The sequence below is a fragment of the Rutidosis leptorrhynchoides genome, chromosome 2 (genome assembly GCF_046630445.1).
Source record: "Rutidosis leptorrhynchoides isolate AG116_Rl617_1_P2 chromosome 2, CSIRO_AGI_Rlap_v1, whole genome shotgun sequence".
Taxonomy (NCBI): Eukaryota; Viridiplantae; Streptophyta; class Magnoliopsida; order Asterales; family Asteraceae; genus Rutidosis; species Rutidosis leptorrhynchoides.
In genome coordinates this window covers 323,868,770-323,890,559 of record NC_092334.1, presented here as the reverse complement: position 1 = coordinate 323,890,559, position 21,790 = coordinate 323,868,770, and the positions used below count along the sequence as shown (strand labels likewise).

General features: G+C 35.0%; 1 protein-coding gene across 1 annotated transcript; it reads left to right on the top strand.

Annotated features, from left to right (window-relative positions):
- Positions 1-1,132: 1,132 nt before the first annotated feature.
- LOC139891866 (BEL1-like homeodomain protein 2) lies at positions 1,133-8,735 on the top strand. The gene is made up of 5 exons (XM_071874882.1): positions 1,133-1,273; positions 1,452-2,633; positions 3,330-3,712; positions 5,390-5,450; positions 7,957-8,735. Exons 2-5 carry the CDS (start codon positions 1,473-1,475, stop codon positions 8,599-8,601), a joined length of 2,250 nt encoding a protein of 749 aa, XP_071730983.1. The 5' UTR covers positions 1,133-1,273; positions 1,452-1,472; the 3' UTR covers positions 8,602-8,735.
- Positions 8,736-21,790: the final 13,055 nt, after the last annotated feature.

The window sequence follows — 21,790 nt, the reverse complement described above, 5'->3', positions numbered from 1 at the left end:
AAAACAAATACTCTGTAAATTACAAAAGGAACAATGGCTGCATCTTTTGTTAATTTATATCTTAATCATAATTAATTGTAAAGATTTAAATTTTAATTTTAATTGTAAATTAAATTGATTTAGGATGTCATTCAAGTGAGTTAGATTTTTTTCTATTTCTTTTTAATTTTTTCCAATGAAAGAAAAATAACTATTTATGATGATGTTATCATTATAGCATTTTCATATTAACTATAGATTATCTCATTTATTTTTATTTTTTGAAAAGCCAAACAATATTATTAAAATAAAGAAAGGAGTACAATCGGGATGCCCAGGGGACATAATTACAATCAATTAAGACGTAAATATCTACATGTAAACTCGAAAAGGGATGCTAAAAACTAAAGATTAACACGAAGAATGGACAATAGGGTTGGTTAAAATGATGGTAGGAAAAAGCCTTCATCCACCGGTCACTACTTAGGAGGATCAACTTGAAAAGACAAGCCGGACTAGACTCGAAAAACTGTGCTGATCAAGCAGCGACAAAGCAATCGAGCCTAGCACCACTTAGATCCCACTAAATAATAATTTGGCGGAATCCGGCATAAAAAACCTACGTTAACCAACACCTACTCGAGAATTCGAGGCATCGAAAAGTTTGGGATTCGTAATCCATGTTAGCCAATTCACATTTATCTCATTTATATCACTAAGCCTTTTGTTCATAACTCACATTTATCTTAGGTGTTTCTAAGTCTCTCTCTCAAAGTGTATTTTCCTCAATTATTGTAATTTGATCAAAACTCAATCTAAATACGAATTCATTCTTAAATCTATGATTATCATATACGGGTTTATATACGAGTAATATATATAAAATTGAGTATTTTTTATGTGATGGACGATTAATTTAATATGGAGTATCAAATTGTTATCATTTTTCTTTTGTAGGGATAGCACGTGATGAGGTTCACAAATTATTTCATGGTGTACGTATTTACATGTATATTTATGAATTGCATATTGTTCTTAATTTCCAATTATTATCTTTCCACCAAGACATGAAACGGATCTTTTAATTCATATATATACATGAATAACTACAAATTTATTCGTCTCTTTCAACTCTCTCTCTCTCTCACACAGACACTCCCTCTCTTTCATGAAGGCGATTGCAGATAACACACTATTAAAGAGAAACAAAAGAGAAGAGACATAAAAAGAGAAAGAACAAATTCAAAAGGTCCAACAATTCAAGAATTACAACTATTTCTCTTTATTACTAAAGGTTATTGCTATAATTCATATACAATTTCTAAGTTTATTCTTTCTGTTAGTAAATTCTTTTCACAAAATAAGCATCAACAAAGTTACACTTCTATGATATGATATGATGTTCATCTTTAGCTCTTTTTGTCTTTAATTAATTAAATTTCAATCATGGTATAATATTTTTGTATATGTAGCATCAAGATGATGGTTATGATATGGTAGTAACAAGATTTAAAGATAAGCAACAACACAAGATTAACAAATTCGAGGTGAATTCTATGTCACAAGATTATATTTTCAATTTCTCACATGGGTTTGAAAGATCATCATCTCAATCTCAATCTCAAGATCAACAACAACAACAAAACTACATCGCGAATCAGATCCGAAGAGATAAAGTTCGCGTACAAGGTTTCGAGCAACCACAAAGTTCATTAGTGGGATTAGAAGGTGATCAAGGGATTAATAATCCTTCGGTTTATGAAACCGGAGCAGGCGGGATGTTGTCCGAAATGTTTAACTACCCAACTGATGTCCCAGCTACCCAATTGTTAGAAAATCAAATGAATTATCATCAACAAAATAACCGAATTCAACGAGTTGAAAATTGGTATGGTACTCAAAGTGCTCAAGCCATGCAACTTTTCTCGATGAACCCTTCACATGATCAATCTCCATCATCACAATCTTCACATCATCATCATCATCATCATCATAATCATAATAATCCATCAACTTGTTCATCATCTTCAACACTTCATATGTTATTACCAAATACTGCCCCATCTTCAACTCCTACCCTTCATCATCAACATAGTTTTGGTAGTACGTCCGGCTCTGGCCAAGGTCAATTTGGTCAATCTACACAATTCACATGGGTACCTCCTGGTGGTGGTGTTGTAGATAGTACTCATGGCTTATCTTTGTCTTTATCTTCTACTTTACAACACTTAGATGCAGCTAAAGTTGAGGAATTGAGAATTAGTGACGATCCAACAACCGCGATGTTGTATTTCAATCAAGGAGAAGGAGGAAACGATCCGTATCGAAATTTACAATTGCAAAGTGGAGGAGTTATGGGTATAAACCCTCAAATTCATGTTGGGTATGGATCATCTTCATTAGGTGTAGTGAAAGCATTAAGAACTTCTAGATATGTGAAGGCAGCTCAAGAATTACTTGAGGAATTTTGTAGTGTTGGAAGAGGTCAATTCAAGATAAATAAATCCGGATCGAAACATAACCCGAATCAAAATTCGAGTACTAGTGCTGGTGCTCCATCTTCTACTTCTTCAAAAGATCTCCCTACTTTGTCTTCTGCTGAGAGAATTGAACATCAAAGAAGAAAAAGTAAATTATTATCCATGCTTGATGAGGTAAGTTTCGAAATTTTAATTTTTTTTTTTTTTTTCCTCTAGGTAAACGGGTAAAAAATAAGTTTTTATGTATTCAAGCTAACCTTGAAACGGAGAGTATATGAGTAAAAAGTATTCACCTTGCACATATTGGAAAGATACGCTTAGTATTCACTGGATTTGAACAGATTCGGGTAACTAAATATGTCTACTTAGCTTATTGATAAAGTAAACTTAATTAATAGAAATAATGTTATTTTGAAGTTAAGTAAATCTAGTTCTACACATGTAGTTTTTTCAATTTATAAAAATGTGTGTACCATGCCCTAATATTCAAACATGAATTGCAATAACTTAAATGGCAAGTTGGCTACGTCATAAAAAAATAATAATAATAAAATAAAAATATAATAAAGGAATTAGGTAGAGATTAATATAACAATGGTTATTGTTAATGGTTAATGAATTATTTCGTCACCATTACAATGTCTTGACTTAGACTAAGATTGATTATATCCTTAAATGACCTTAAATAACCTTATATAACCTTAACAATAATATTCAATCACCAACAGCTGCACTGTGTATGTAAATTAGAAAATTTTGTTTGTTGTCTATATATTACAAAATTGTTCAAGAATATGACAAATATTATATGTTTTTGGTCATTTATGATATTATGTAATTAAGGAAAATAACAATTGAATTGAAAATCAGGTGGATCGAAGATACAATCACTACTGCGAACAAATGCAAATGGTGGTGAATTCGTTCGACTTAGTATTAGGTTTTGGTGCTGCAGTTCCATACACTTCACTAGCACAAAAGGCAATGTCTCGCCATTTTCGGTGTCTAAAAGACGCAATTTCGGCCCAATTGAAGCACAGTTGCGAGTTATTAGGAGAAAAAGACGTAGGAACGTCTGGAGTTACAAAAGGAGAAACACCAAGACTTAAAATTTTGGAACAAAGTTTAAGACAACAGAGGGCATTTCATCAAATGGGCATGATGGAACCAGAAGCTTGGAGACCTCAAAGAGGCTTGCCTGAACGATCAGTTAATATTTTAAGAGCGTGGCTATTCGAACACTTTTTACACCCGTACGTATCTCTTTTAATACTTTTATACCCCCTCTGTCCCATATTAATAGTTTATCTTTTTTTTAATCTGTTACAAATTATTAGTCCACTTCCATAAATAGATATAAGTAATCGTTTAGTATACTTATTCTTACTTTATTTAAGTAAGATATAAATGTAGGTAAAACTTAAAGGGTCGTAAAATTGGAAAGTAAACAAACATGTGATAGTCACTTTTTTTAAATTGTGTATATTTTTTCTGATGACTATTAAATTAGGACGGAGGAAATAATGAATTGTGTATTTTAAACTGAATGTTAGTTATCAAGATTCAAGCTTTATGAATCTTTATGACAGTAAAAGAATTAGTAACAACGGGAATTAACAATTTAGTGATGAAGTCATACATAAGAATAGTACACTTTAAAAATGTGAAGGTGTGTGTTGGGTAGGCTTTTATGATTGAGAGCGATTAAAGAGGTAAAGAGAGAAAAGCATGAATATTTGTGGGTGTGCAGCCTGATGTTGTCTACCCAACAATATAAAGCTGTTAAAGTGGTTCTTTCATACAAATATGTTTTACTAAATTATTCCTTCCTTTTAACACTTTTAAATACTCAGTACCTGCTATAACAACATTGACCCTTTCAATTCACTTACATAAATACACCAATTTAACAAATGTAAGTTAATGATGGGCCCAAAAAGTTTTTGTAAGAGATCAAACTATTATTAGTCTTTTTTGTTTGATTTGATGGTCTATCAGTCTTGAAGGTTTCTTTACGTCCGTAATAATAAAATAAGAATGATTAAAAAGTATTTGTAATAACAGTTAATTATGTTATCACTCTGACGATTATTTTTAAGTACGTAGGTTTATCATCTATTTGACTTGGTTTCAATTTTCATTATATCCATTGTAATTGTTGATATTCGATTTCGTTTAATGTTCTATTACTTTTGGCATAAAAAATTATGGAGTATACAATATTTAATTTAAGTAGACCACTTTGATTTGGTAAGGTGAGTTATTGCAATGAGGTACAATTATACTGACAAATGGTACATGCATGATTATATATATTTGTCACAGAATCTAGGAAGAGATTTTAGAAATTGTCTTACGTTGATGCATATAATCCAAATGGCAAAAAAGAGTAATCAATAAACAAATGATATTTTTCTTATATCATGTGTTCGTACTTAAATATTACGGAGTACTAAGTAGTAACTAGGTTAACTAGATCTATTCTTGTATTGGGTTCATATCAAATCTATTGTCTCTAAATAAAAAATAAAAAAATAAAAACACTTTAAAATAAAATACATTTCACATGCACTATCTTGTTAACATTCTACTTATAGCCCTTATTTTTTACATGTTTTTTTTTTATCTTATAAGTATAAAGAAGAAGCACAAATTTTTTTTATCATAATATTCTTATCTATTTATTAAAATGAACAAATTAATTTGAAATATCCGTAAAAGTAATAGTGGACAATATAATTGAGAAGAAGGGAGTATTATATATCTATTCATCAAGAGTAGTACATAAGCAAAGTTAAAAAATATATATATAAAGAGTATAGGATGAATTATGAAATGCATATACTTTTAATGTTAATAACGTGGGAATATGTTATAATATGATTTGATTATGTAGTATTGTCATTTTAATTGGTGATAGTCGTTTTCAGGTATCCAAGCGATGCTGATAAACACTTGTTGGCTCGACAGACTGGCCTCTCCAGAAATCAGGTTCGTTTCTATCTCTCTTTCATACACAAATGTCAGTGTTTATTGTGATCTCTCACTTTTCATTTTCATCTACTAATAAAGCTCCTCATCATTGCACGTTAGCCGGTATGTGAACCCAATCTTGTGGGTATACTATACATGTAAAATCGAAAATGTTTAGTATAGCAAAGTATTAAGTTACCAAAATTTATATTATATTACTCCGTATTATATATTATATGTATTAATTAATATTAATTAAAGTTCTAAAAATAATAGTATGTGTAGTCAAATTTCACACGATATATATTAGAGTCTTGAGGAAAATGGTTATAAATGGTCACAAATAACCCGATTAGACTGTCAAATAAAAATACTTTATTTTCACATATAGTATAACGAAAACATTATTGAGTTTATAACTTTCAGTTAGTCAATGACTAATCGGTTATTCAATGACTAATATTATGTGGGATAACTACCCAACACGCCCCCTCACATTGATACGTGCACACATGGGCTCCAGAAATCACACATTTGCCTCATTTGACTCTGATACCATAAAGAGTTTTGAATAAACTTGAACCCAATTCAACTCTAAAACTTAATTTATGGGAATGAGGAACCCATTAGTTTTTCCTACCGTCGATGTGGGATAACTACACAACAGTAATATAACCTTATGTGTTTTTATATAAGCTTATATGTGTGATTCGTGACTACTTTCGATGATTGATTGATTTCGATGAATCTTTTGCAAATGTTGGCTATTTTAGTTAGAAATTAGAAAGATTTAGATGATGATTTTAAAAGTGTTTGATAATTCGGTTACCCTCCAATCCTCCATATATTTACCTGCAAACTGGAAGAAGCAATAAATAAAAGTTTGTAGATGAAATATAAGCAGTTGGTAGGTTTGCTTTCTCGTGCTCTCTTTGTCTTTAATCATTTTATGTTTGTCATCTATCTGTACAACTCTCAAACCTTCATTTATATTTTACACATGCTTTCAAATACGGACTATCAATTTATTTCCCCATTTATGGCATACAGTACAATCTCCTGTGTCTCATTATATATATATAGAGAGAAATACATGAAACTAAAATAATTTATAGTACTCCGTATAAGATAATTGGTGTAAAAAATACTCGTACAATTGAAGTATATATAATAAAACATACGGACGTTACTGAACTTTCACGATCACGAACGTAACTGAACGAACACAAAAATTTATATTTATATTATTATGATTCTATAGTGTAAGTTTTTTTTTTTTTTTTTTTTTTTTTTTTTAAAAAAAAAAATTAGATTGATGAAGATTTAAAGAATGCATGCAACACTGCTAACATGAGTAGTACAGTATTACTACTGCACAGCTAATGAGAAGTACCCTTAGCTTTATCAGACGTCAGAACAAATGACTGTCTAGCACAAAGGTCCCATTCATTGCATTGTACTCCTTTATAATCATGATGATGAAATACTAATCTATGTCTTCACCTTTTGACCTTCACATTCAAGTGTACATATATAAAAGTTACTTTCTGTATATTTCATTTCACTCATAGTAAAACGCTTACATGCATGCAAAGGTGAATTCATGTACTTAAATTAACTAAATCGCCAGGCTTCATAAAAAACATATTGTATCCGTCCCAATTTAAATATTTTCCCACAAAAAATAAATAGTTTAAAAAAAAGCAATTGTTAATAAGTTTTTTCTACGTTTGTAGTTGTATATCTTACTTTTTACTTACCATCGTGTCTTATATAAATACATTAAAGGTATAATAGAAATTTATTTTATTATTATTACCTATTTATAGAGGTTGACAACTAATTTAAAATATCTTAAAATAGAATAGTAAATAATAAATTATGTGCGAAGAAGTATTAACTAAATCTAGTACTAACTTAGAAGTCCATAATTAAAGATTGATACAATGCAAAGAAAATACAAGAAAATGTTCATTAGTGACATTTTTTGATTGCTACTTATTATTTGGGCATTATTATGTTATTTAGTTAGGATTAAAAAATTCGTCGGTAAATCTTGATCACTATATGATATTAATTACCTAACAAATAGTCACTATGTGATCAAATTAATTTGGTTTATAATAATATTTTGTAACTAATCTATAGTAACGTGAAATGACTAACTTATTTGAGTTACATTAAAGTGATTAGTTTCTATATTTAGTGATGAAATAGTCCTTGTCACTATAAAACTGTTTTTTTATGTAGTAAAACAAACAAATAAACAAGCATTAAAGAATATCAAGATGTTTTTTTGGAGCATAGTTGTTAGGTTCCTGCTAGATGGGAAATTAATAGATTAACTTCGCTGTTATAAAAAAATCAAGAGTTTAGCCTGATTTGCATATTTCATTTACATTAAATTTGATGTTTAGTGATTTTTAGGGTGCCTAATCTATAGATGTATTCATTAAAATTACTAGCAACATGATTTATATGGAGTAATATACAGTGGTGATAATAATGTTTGTATATATTGCAGGTGTCAAATTGGTTCATAAATGCAAGGGTCAGATTGTGGAAACCTATGGTGGAAGAAATGTACCAACAAGAGAGCAAAGAAGAATCTGAAAATCATACAAATATTAGTCCTCAGAATCATCAAGACCATGAAGATAATAATGATGATAATCAACAAAATGAGGACCAACAAGAAGAAAATTTAGAAAACACTAAATACCATAATTATGAAAATCAATCCGATCCACCTTCTTCCGCCAAATCACAACCGTTACTTTACACCGCTACATCAGCATACATAACCACCACCACAACATCAACACATGCAAAAAGATCCGATAATAATGACTCTGAAAATGACCCTTCAGTTCTTGCAATCAATACACGACATTGTTATTCAGAAAACCAAGCTACTACAATGTCCACCTACTCATACGGTGGTCTTGCCACCGTGGAAACACCACCGTCCTTTGATGTCGACACATGTCGACGTGGCAACATGATTGGTACAGCTGAATATAGGGCCACAACAGCAGGAGATCAGGATGATGCAACTGATATTGGGTCAACACTTATAAGGTTTGGGCCCACTTCTGGTGACGTGTCACTCACACTAGGGCTACGTCATGCCGGTAATCTGCCGGAGAAAACGTCTTTTTTCAGTTAGGGACCATATCAGAAACCGCCTAGCTAGCTTGTGGTCTAAATTAATTATTCACTGATTTTTTACTTCATTATCATACATCGACTGTCACATATTGTATTTTACACTTCTACTACATATTTGTTTGAACATGTTAAGCTATTTAATCAATAGAAATAAAAAATAAAATGAAAACAAATATACGTCATAATTATACTATTTCAGGATTTTTTTTTTTTTAAATGGTAATAAACCATTCAAATGTTTGTAAAATAGAAATCCTGAAAAACAATTTGCAAACATGGTATTTCCGGACTTTCAAATGCCGGATTTGACCATTTCACATAAAACCGGAGTTTGGAACTCCGGATTCTACCCTCTCTCATCAAAAATATGCCCGTTTGCTGACCAGAACCCTAGCCGGAGTTTGGAACTCCGGATTCAAACTTCTCTCGTGAAAAAGCTGTCCCGTTTGCTGACATGCTGGACCCCATCTAGCCCTAACCGGAGTTTGGAACTTCGGATTTCAGGCTTTTACCTGAATCCGGAGTTTGGAACTTCGAATTTTATTGCTGGAAACCTAGCTAAAATTATTGCTGGAAACATTGAAACACCATCTTATCACTATCTGCTTTTGTATTTTTGTACTCTTATTTATACCTCTATTAACTTATATTCATTAACATCATCACAAAGAACATAAATCATCTACAAAAAAACGTTAATGAATCATACGAGCGGATTTTCGCCATATTGCATCCCATTTACGACAAGGTTGCATCAATTCAGACCATTTGGACCTTAATTGTTCCTTTGTTTGAGTCACGCTTGGACCTCGTTGGTTAAAATTATTCGTAATTAAAGACCAAAACTCATCACGTAATAATTGAGCGGTGTTTGGATCTTGAGACAACATAACCCAAGAAGTGCATAATTTTAGCTCATCCATTACAACGGAATGAGATAAATGAGACATAATAAATGGTGATAATATGAGATATTAAAATTTTAGGTGTGCAGAAATAAGATAACATAGTGTTTAATTTATAGCGGAAAAAGTGTATTGACAAGAATCACATACTTTTTTTAAAAAAATAATAAAAAAAATACTTAACAGAAACTGAAGTTCTAAACTCCGGTTTCCGACAGGCGTCAGAAAGCTGCAAAACCGGAGTTCAAAACTCCGGCTAGGTCATGGTGGGCAACTGGTCAGCTAACGGGGCAGCTTTTTGATGAGAAAGGGTAGAATCTGGAGTTCCAAACTCCGATTTTAGTTGAAATGGTGAAATCCGGAGTTTCAAAGACCGGAAATACCATGTTTGCAAATTGTTTTCCATAATTTCTATTTTACAAACATTTGAATGGTTTATTACCATTTCAAAAAATAATCCTATTTCAGACTACTCTCAACCATGACACCTTCCTCAACATTTCCTCAGCGTCACATCAGCTTTCTCTCGATCTCATCATTCCTCACCACTTCCTCCTATAACACTTCCATAACACACCATTGCCAACCATGACATACTTCCTCAAATTTTATTATTATTATTATTATTATTATTATTATTATTATTATTATTATTATTATTATTATTATTATTATTATTATTATTATTTTTTAAATATTATTTTTAAACAACACTATTATTAAGAAACAGAAATACGATTACATTTTTTTGTTAAAAAAATGATATAAACTTGAACATAAATTAGAAATTACATAAACATAAACATAAATTAAAAATTATTAAACTACTCATCATCGTCATCACATTTGTCGTCATCGTCTTTGTCTTGGTCATCATTGGCGGTTGTACCGGAAGGTCCCACTTGTGGTATGTGTCGAATACGAAAATTTGCCGGAAGATTCCAAATGTGTTCGATTAGCTTTTGTCGTAGAAGATGATGAATGGTCGAATCTCGAAATTCTTTATTAGTGCGAATGTGTGCTTGAACCTTTTCCTCAATGGATCTTCTTGGTCGACGAGCTGGCCTATAATTTTCTTCAAAGTCACACATTGCCCTTCCATTTTCCTCGGGGATCATATTGTGTTATATAACACAAGTGTGGATAATTTTCGGATTCTTTCAACATAGAATTGTCGGCAAGGGTTTTTAATTATTGCCCAACCACCTTGAAGCACTCTGAAGGACCGTTCAATATCTTATCAAGCAGCTTCTTGAAACCTCTTAAATTTTGCTGCTTCATGGGTAGGTGGACTTTTGAAAGAATTAACCAAAATCGCCCATTCAGGATATATCCCATATGTTAAATAATAACCTTTATTGAAATTACACTCACTTACCACACGGAGGTGTCGTGTCTTGAAGTAGATCGTTAAATAAATCAGATTGATTAAGCACATTAATGTCGTTGTTTGAACCGGCGGGTCCAAAGTAAGCGTGCTAAATCCATAAGTCATACGATGTGACGACCCGGAAATTTCCAACCAAATTTAAACTTAATCTTTATATGAATTCGACACGATAAGCAAAGTCTGAAATATTGAGTCTCAAAAATTTTTGAACTGTTTCATGAAATCATTTGACCTTTGACTATTCCCGACAATTCACGAACATTTATGTGTAAATAAAAATGTAAATATATATGAATTCTATACATAAGTAATATCATATATATTGTAATATATAAATATTAAAGATTCAATAAATTATATAAGTGACAGATAGGATATAATAAATGGTAATAAATTACATGTAATTACAAGTTTAAATTATAATTGTTATATTAAAATTATTATCATTACTTTTATTATAATATTTGTATCATTATTATTATTATATAAAGTATATATATGAAATTTGATAAGTATAAGTTGCTATATTTTTAATATTGTTGATATTATTATTATCATTAATAATATTAATACCTTTATTATTATGATCTTTATTAAAATCAGTGTTAGAAATATTATTATTATCAATAGATAGTATATAGATATAAAAGTTTATATATATAAATTGATATAGTATTATTATAATTTGTAATATTGTTATTAATAATATTATTATTATACATTTTATAGTAATTACTATCATTATCATTAGTAATAATATTATTATTAGTATTATTAAACTTGTATTACTATTAGTTATAATATTAAGAGTATTATTAATGTAATTATATTTATTAAAGGATTAATTATAATCTATAAATAAAAATATATAAATATAAGAGTAATACAAATAATAATATAAAAACAGATATGTGGATACTAATATATATACGGTTATATAAATATATACATATACATAATACAGTTATATTTATATATACAAATATTTATGCAGATATATATGTTTATGGGTAAATACAGTTAAATACATATATACTCCGTATACAAACATAGAAATATTACGTATTCAGTTTCAACTCATTTTCAATTTGTAGATGATTTGTTTCTTTGTCTCAAATTCGTACAAATTAGAGTTAAATCACATGAGTGAATCCAAAATCTGTTATCAATGGTTATCTATATTTTTTTTTAATTTTATTTCCTGACCAATTGAAAATCTCCATCGACTACTACACTTTATAAATCAATTCAATTGATCAGTGATATGAACGAATTCATTCAGTTCTTTCACCATTAATATCAATTATCAATTACAACAATTTTATTGAATGATTTAGATTGAAATTTTTTTTTAAAAAAAAACTGTCGCTCGTCCCCTTTTCTTAAACTTTTTGGCCAAATCAGGATTCCATATAAAATTTAAAAATCTAATAATGCAATTTTGCTAGAAATACTTCATTAAAACTATCTGGAAAGTTTCGATTTCCAATTTTTCCGATCGAGTTCTAATTTTGAGGTCAAAGTTAGTTTTTCAAAAGTCAACCGATGTGTTCTTGAAGAAATTCGAATTCGTGTTTGTGTTTCAAGTCCAATTAACGATTCCAATAGTTTCTATAAATGTTTAACAAACTATTTCATGTTGGAATCATAATCCAAAACGTTATCAATTTCAAAATTAATTATTTATTTTTTTGTTTATGTAGCGACAGCAGCTCTTTGCTATTTCTATTTTTTCCATTTTTTTATTTCAAGATTACACTTTATGGTTTTATTATTGTTTGCAAGTCTTAAATGAAGTCACAAAACTCTTTACTTTGGTTTTGAACTCCTCTGGTCGACCAAATTCGTGAAGAAGAAGAAGATGAGAGGAAACAGAAAAAGTTAAGTTATATATAAATGGGTTCTGTTTTAAATCAGAGAAACAGGACGGATCAGATGGTTGGGTATGATGCGGGTGAGTGAGAGGTCTCGGTGTAAGACCCTGTTTCCTATTTTAGTTATGTGGGACGCCGTCCAAGAAGTGGGACGCCGTCCAGTAGAGAAGGACTGGACGCCGTCCAGAAAGTGGGACGCCGTCCAAATGATCTGACAGGCTAGCTGTGTTATTGTTTTAAAAAAGGGCATTTTAGTCAAATACTTGGGTGTCGGTTTGTAGCCTTCAAGGCTGATCTAGATCCCATTTGTGGATCACTTTTCACCAACACAAACACTCTCAACCATATCTAGAGAGAGAGAGTAAGAGTTTAGAGAGAGAGAGAGCTTGATTTGGAGAAGGAGTCGGATTCTCACCAAAGCTCAGGTTCTAAAGTTGTTCATCTCGTTTTTGGCTACGTTGTGGTAGTATTGGTAAGTTCAAACTCCGAATTTCATTTGTTAGATTTGATATTCAAGTTAGGGTTTGAGCTTGATTAGTTGTGAAACTCTTTTAGATGATGAAGTGGGTTTATGGTGACTAGTTATTCTTGTCACTTGGCGGGTTTTGGGTTGGTTGAAGTTTCAGCCATGTTTAGGCTTTGATTTGGGTTTAATCACTAGGTTTAGTGATTATGGAAGTGTTGGAACTCTTTTGGGAGTATTTGGTTGACTAATTTTGAAATGGGTCAAAATTAGGGTTTGTGTCATTTTGGGTAAGACGAGTGGTTAACAATTGTGTTCGGGTTTAGTTGGCGTATTAGGACCATTCTCACTTATGTTAGTGATTATAGGTTAGTTTGGACGCGGTTTGGTGCTTGAAAGTGTAATGGGTCGAAATTTCACTAAGTGTCGATTTGAGTTGTTTTGTAAATCCACTCTAAGTGTGTTGTTTGTATTGTGATAATGGAATAGGTACTTTCCATTGGCGCGTTGCGGATTAATTCGGTTGCATTCATCAAGGCGACAAGGTGAGTGTTAATATCCTATGTGCATATGTATGTGTTGGATGGGTGCGGGTCGGGTGAAGTGGTTCTCGGTTATAGAGCTCACTTCACATATAGGTGGATTTGATGGATTTGTGTAATAGGTCCAATTGGCACGGTTATGCGTTTTGGTTGACCACCTTTGGCGAGGTGCACACTTTATGTGTACGATATCACATATGCTTGTGATGTGGATTATACAACCCCAATGGCGAAGGGTTGGTATTGAGTTGTGATTGGAGAAGTGGATCACATGTGGATGCGGATTCATGATGACGCGTGTAGTTTCGGTCATCTTATTGAGAAAGTGAGTCTCGCGTAGTTCGGATTCACGATGACTCGTGTAGTTCGGATTCACGATGACTCGTGTAGTTCGGTCATCTTATTGAGGTAGTGATCTCGTGTGGTTGCGGATTCACTAAGGCTCGTGTAGTTCGGCCAACCTCGATGTTGTTATGGTATTGAAGATAGTAATCTCGTTTAGATGCGAATTTACTAAGGCTCATGTAGTTCAGCCAATCTTTATGTTGGTAATTGGTAGTCGGTTCCGGTATTGAGTTAAGGGGTTAACCTTGGACGTTTGTATATTTTTTATATATTGTCGTATTGTTGTGTTGTAGCTAACCCTCTGGGTGTAGCTTATTGGCGTTGTTCACATCATCGTTGGTGAACTTATACTTGTTGTTATTATTAGCTTGATGCTTAGTGATCGTAAGGTATGCTTATCTTAGCTTGCCTTTATGCTTAGATGCTCCGGTATGCATTATTTGATTACTTATGTGGCATGTCCATTTTATGCATATATATGTATGTAGTATATTCTCACTCACTAAGCATTAGTTTACCCTCTCGTTGTTTACATTTTTTATAGATTTGCATAGATGTGGTGGCTTGGGTAAGCGTGGGGACTAGTGAACTTGCGTAGTTGCTTAGAAGACGTGCTTTTGGATTTGATTAGGATTGGGTAGCGTATCCCCAATCACCATGCTCGGTCTTCATTTTTGTGTTAAACTTATATGGTCGAAAACTCGTAATTTTGTACGAAAGTCGTAAAACGGCCGATGAGGGCCCGGTGTCGTAAAACTCGGTTTTATTGTGGAAAACTCTTAGTTTTAATTATTATAACATATTGTGAAAATGTTTTGGTTTAAAAGTGTCGGGAGCGGGTTTTTCGCCCGCGTAACTTTGACAAACTGATCAGGAACTTTTAGTACATTTGGACGCCGTCCAAAAGACTTGGACGCCGTCCTGGTCTTCACAACTGGACGCCATCCAGATAACTGGATGCCGTCCAGATGAACTGTGTTACAATTTTTTTATGGCATGTTTTTGGATGGATAACAGGTTGGGTCGTTACAAGTGGTATCAGAGCATGGTCTAAGGGATTTAGGTGACTTGAGATAGGTGCCTAGACTTAGACTTTTGTGCGTGCTTATTTTTTGCGGGACTTGTAGGTGTACGGGTCGGAATGGGAACTTGGTTAGTGCCATAATTTGTTGGTGGACTAACGGTTATATTAATATGCGAATATTATTAATATACTTTTGCGTTGTGTTTGTATTTATGTTTGCGTTGCGAATATCATCGAGCAAGATAGTCATTGTACTAACGAGTTGATACGGCGTGTGTGCGTAATAAGGACTTGCAAACCTTATTACGGGTGCAAATCGTGTCTAACAAGTGATGTACTACGAGTGTTTAGCAAGATGGGGCGGTGTTGTGCGTATGGTTTTATACGTTCGTTTGCATTCTTTAGAATGACGACGCGAAACGAGATCAAGACGAATGATGATGAGTTTAACGCTAGAGTTGCGGCCGCCGTTGTGGAGCAAATGGGTGCGTTTCGAGAAAAAATGGATAGGAAGTATTCCGAATCTCGGAATAGTAGTGAAATGGAGCGTTGTCATAAGAGCTTCATGAGGACTAAACCTCCGATGTATGACGGGAAACCGGATCCATTGGTTAGCACAACGTGGATCTCGGATGTCGAAGGGTGTTTTCGTAGTATTGAATGCCCTCCCGAGAATAGGACAAGACTCGCTACTAGTTTGTTGCGGGGTAGGGCGAAGGATTGGTTGAATGGTAAGATTGATCTTGTCGGCGGTGAACCATTTATGGCGTTATCGTGGGATGAGTTTAAGGAGGAATTCTTCAAGGAGTTCCGAACTTCAGCTGACTTGTCGGAATTGTGTAATGAGTTGCGAAATTTTCAACAGGGTTCTATGGATTTGAATACTCTCAAGACGATCTTTATGGCGAAGGCTCGTTTTTGCCCAGAGTATTTGGGAAATGATCGTTTGTTGATGGAAGATTTCTATCAAACTTTGAATGATGACTTGAAGAACAAAATTAGCAGAGGTTACGCGAAATCGTTTGCTAAATTATTCGCTGTGGCTAGAGGTTTCGAGTCGTATTCGCGATCGAAGATGGGTGAACCTTCAAGTGAGAGAAGGGTATTTTCGTATGGTGCTCCAAGTAAGAGGACTAAGGGTCCGAGTGTGAGCACGGGTGGTACACGGACGGGTATATCGGACTCTAGTGCGTCTAGGTGTTACAATTGTGGCTTGAGGGGTCACAAGTAGTGGGAATGTTCGGTGCCAAAGGGGGATGGCATGGTGTGCTTCAATTGCCAAGAAAAAGGACATCGTAAGTCGGAGTGTCCCAAGTTAGCAGGGACGGGTGCGGCAAGGAGACGTTAAGGTACATTTCGTTTTAATAAATATGTCCTTTGATTATTTATTATGTGCCGATTGATTTCGGATTTGTTAATTGCATCGTGTTGTGCATATTATTGTTAGGGGTGACATTCCTAATGGAATTACCCTATGGTGGCGTATGGATTGGTGGATGAAGGGCGTAAGACTTGGTGCAACCAAGCATTCCTTAGTGTTCGAGAAATGTTTCTACCAAGCCACGTGTATGGGCTTTGGTGTCCGGTCGTTAAGCGCGTGTTTGCTTTCGGAAGTTGATGAACCGTGAGGTTCGACGGGTAGATAAAACCCTAAAGATCGAGTGTTTGATCTCGAGGTATGTTGGTAATGGAGTCTACGTGACGCGATATTAGGTGCCTCTTTCATACCTACTAGCGTGGTATTCGACTCCGATGATGTTGCGATTACATTGTACCTAGGGTACCGGAGAGAAACCCTTAGGTACATGAGTGACTAGGTGGAAATTTGACAAGCTAGAGCAATCGGAAGATTGCAAGATTAAAGTTCGTGTAAATTGTGGTGAACTCTTCGCTCGAAGTGTTTAAGGATAGGTTAAAATCCTTCGTGTGCTCAAGGATGGGGCAAGGTATTGTGAAGTGTATATCATGGGATACCTTTATCTCGATGATGTGATTATGGAACGGAGTCTAAGTGGGGGAGTTTAAACTCTCGCACGAAGATGCTCTAGTGTATTGATATTGGACGATGCTCGTATGGATTCGGAGCTAGTAGTGAGACCTACGTTGGTCGATTGTGGTAAGTACGATTTGGAATAAATTGTACTTATGGTTGGATTTGAATTATCACCGAGGTGGTAATGTGTTGAATCTCGTTGAGAGATAATAGGCGTATTTGACAAGCAAGGTGAAATCCCTCGGTTAAGGGATGGGCGTGTCAGATTCTCTTCTAGAGAATTGTTGTGTTGTGCCTATGTGCGATATAGGTGGTTCTTGCTCGATTGTGATGGCATTGTGTACACGTACGTACGATGCATGTGCAAGGATTTCCAAGTGAGTGGAATAATGTATTTATTTGTGTAGCGTGGAATGTGGGATAGTCGCGGTGTTCAAGACACCACATTCTACATAACGAGTGGAATTGTCGCGGTGTTTAAGACACCACTCATTGGTTTGATTGACATGTGGAATTGTCGTGGTGTTCAAGACACCACATTGTCATGGGGATGAGTTAGTCGCGGTGCTTAAGACATCACCCGAGGGATTAGTGATTACGCGGCGTATGTACACTAATGGATGTTATGAACTCCGATGGTCTTTAGCGAGTACCATTCCTGAGTTGAGATTTGGGTAGTGGATCACGTGTGGTTGCGGATTCACAATGACACGTGTAGTTCGGTCATCTTATTGTGGAAGTGAGTCTCGTGTAGTTCAGATTCACAATGACACGTGTGGATGCCGTCATTATATTGAGGAAGTGAGTCTCGTGTAGTTCGGATTCACAATGACACGTGTGGATGCGGTCATTCTATTGGGATAGTGACTCTCGTGTAGTTCGGATTCACTAAGGTGCGTGTAGTTCGGCCAATCCCTATTGTTGTGCGGTGGAGGTAGTGGGTCGCGTGTGGTTGCGGATTCACTAAGGCGCGTGTAGTTTTCGGCCAGCCTTCATGTTGTGTGATCTATTGGTTGTTTTATACGCCAATGGTGGGGTCGTAAGGACCATGTTGTGTGATCTATTGGTTGTTTTATACGCCAATGGTGAGGTCGTAAGGACCATGTTGTGTGAACTATTGGTTGTTCTATACGCCGATGGTGGGGTCGTAAGGACCAATTTGGTGTGAATTGTGATGCCATAGTCGTTTTTGGCCCTATCGGATTTAGTCGTGCTTACGATTTTGTGATAGATGCGTATTGGTCGTATTACGCACTACAAGGGATGTTTTGTGATAAGTGATATTAGTAATGATTCGTTTTTGTTCGGTCTTCATCATTTCGGGTTGTTGACCTTAGGTTGAGACTTGGTTGCTTTTAGCGTTGTACTTGGTAAGGGTACGCTAAGGGATTGATATCTCGGTAAGAGATTGGTTGAGTTTTTCCTGATGTGAGGGATTGGGCAAGTTTTAGTGCTCGAATTTGCGAATTTGATAAATCGCGGATGACGATTTAGTTGTTAAAGGTGATTTATAGAGAAGAATTTCCTAGGAAGGTCGGATTGGGACTTATGATTGAGGACCGTTGAGTGTGGTCCGTTCGGTTAAGTGGCACATATCGCGAGGACGCGATCATGTTTCAGTGGGTGAGAGTTGTAAGACCCTGTTTCCTATTTTAGTTATGTGGGACGCCGTCCAAAAAGTGGGACGCCGTCCAGTAGAGAAGGACTGGACGTCGTCCAGAAAGTGGGACGCCGTCCAAATGATCTGACGGGCCAGCTGTGTTATTGTTTTAAAAAGGGGGCATTTTGGTCAAATCACTTGGGTGTCGGTTTGGAGTCTTTAAGGCTGATCTAGATCCCATTTGTGGATCACTTTTCACCCACACAAACACTCTCAACCATATCTAGAGAGAGAGTAAGAGTTTAGAGAGAGAGAGAGCTTGATTTGGAGAAGAAGGAGTCGGATTCTCACCAAAGCTCGGGTTCTAAAGTTGTTCATCTCGTTCTTGGCTACGTTGTGGTAGTATTGGTAAGTTCAAACTCCGAATTTCATTTGTTAGATTTGATATTCAAGTTAGGGTTTGAGCTTAATTAGTTGTGAAACCCTTTTAGATGATGAAGTGGGTTTATAGTGACTAGTTATTCTTGTCACTTGGCGGGTTTTGGGTTGGTTGACGTTTCGGCCATGTTTAGGCTTTGATTTGGGTTTAACCACTAGGTTTAGTGATTATGGAAGTGTTGGAATCCTTTTGGGAGTATTTGGTTGACTAATTTTGAAATGGGTCAAAATTAGGGTTTGGTGTCATTTTGGGTAAGACGAGTAGTTAACACTTGTGTTCGGGTTTAGTTGGTGTATTAGGACCATTCTCACTTGTGTTAGTGATTATTGGTTAGTTTGGACGTGGTTTGGTGCTTGGAAGTGCAATGGGTCGAAATTTCACTAAGTGTCGATTTGAGTTGGTTTGTAAATCCACTCTAAGTGTGTTGTTTGTATTGTGATAATGGAATAGGCACTTTCCATTGGCGCATTGCGGATTATTTTGGTTGCATTCATCAAGGCGACAAGGTGAATGTTAATATCCTATGTGCATATGTATGTGTAGGATGGGTACGGGTCGGGTGAAGTGGTTCTCGGTTATAGAGCTCACTTCACATATAGGTGGATTTGATGGACTTGTGTAATAGGTCCAATTGGCACGGTTGTGCGTTTTGGTTGACCACCTTTGGCGAGGTGCACACCTTGTGTGTACGATATCACATATGCTTGTGATGTGGATTATACAACCCCAATGGCGAAGGGTTGGTATTGAGTTGTGATTAGAGAAGTGGATCATGTGTGGATGCGGATTCACGATGACGCGTGTAGTTTCGGTCATCTTATTGAGAAAGTGAGTCTCGTGTAGTTCGGATTCACGATGACTCGTGTAGTTCGGTCATCTTATTGAGGTAGTGATCTTGTGTGGTTGCGGATTCACTAAGGCTCCTGTAGTTCGGCCAACCTCGATGTTGTTGTGATATTGAAGATAGTAATCTCGTGTGGATGCGGATTTACTAAGGCTCGTGTAGTTCGGTCAATCTTTATGTTGGTAATTGGTAGTCGGTTCCGGTATTGGGTTAAGGGTTTAACCTTGGACGTTTGTATATTGTTTATATATTGTCGTATTGTTGTATTGTAGCTAACCCTCTGGGTGTAGCTTATTGGCGTTGTTCACATCGTCGTTGGTGAATTTATACTTGTTGTTATTATTAGCGTGATGCTTAGTGATCGTACGGTATGCTTAGCTTAGCTTGCCTTTATCCTTGGATGCTCCGGTATGCGTTATTTGATTACTTATGTGGCGTGTCCATTTTATGCATATATATGTATGTAGTATATTCTCACTCACTAAGCATTAGCTTACCCTCTCGTTGTTTACATTTCTTATAGATTTGCATGGATGCGGTGGCTCGGGTAAGCGTGGGGACTAGTGGACTTGCGTAGTTGCTTAGAAGACGTGCTTTTGGATTTGATTTGGATTGGGTATCGTATCCCCAATCACCATGCTCGGTCTTCGCTTTTGTGTTAAACTTATATGGTCGAAAACTCGTAATTTTGTACGAAAGTCGTAAAACGGCCGATGAGGGCCCGGTGTCGTAAAACTCGGTTTTATTGTGGAAAACTCTTAGTTTTAATTATTATAATAATATTGTCAAAATGTTTTGGTTTAAAAGTGTCGGGAGCGGGTTTTACGCCCGCGTAACTTTGACAAACTGATCAGGAACTTTTAGTACATTTGGACGCCGTCCAAAAGACTTGGACGCCGTCCTGGTCTTCACAACTGGACGCCGTCCAGATAACTGGACGCCGTCCAGATGAACTGTGTTACAAAGTTTTTTTTATGGCACGTTTTTGAATGGATAACGGGTTGGTAGCCTAAGAATTGGTGTTTATTATAATTGCCACCAATTGACGCGAATACTAAAGATAGATCTATGAACCTTGACATGTCCCATTTGGGTTACAAATTCTTTAGTACTTCGATTATCATATCCGATAAGAGTCCCGGAATGATGGGGATATTCTATATGCATCCTGTTAGTTCAGTTATCAAGCGTTCACCATATGAATGATTTTTAATTCGCGGATTACGCGTATTATTTTGTACTCGGGTTACGTATACAATTAAATATCTGAAAATCATGTGGTCTATTAAAATGATGGGAATGATTACGATAAACTAATGAACTCACCAACCTTTTGGTTGACACTTGAAAGCATGTTTATTCTCAGGTATTAAAGAAATCTTCCGCTGTGCATTTGCTCATTTTAAAGATATTACTTGGAGTCATTCATGGCATATTTCAAAAGACGTTGCATTCAAGTCGTTGAGTTCAATAAAGATTATTATTAAGTAAATGACAGATTAGGTCATTTATAGTTTGGATATTATGAAATGGTATGCATGCCTGTCAACTTTCGATGTAATGAAATTTGTCTTTTAAAAACGAATACAATGTTTGTAAAATGTATCATATAAAGGTCAAATACCTCGCAATGTATCCATATGTTATTGTATTCGTCCTTATGGATTAGGACGGGTCGTCTCATGTGGTATCAGAGCGGTGGTCTTAGCGAACCAGGTCTTGCATTAGTGTGTCTAACTGATAGTTGTTAGGATGCATTAATGAGTCT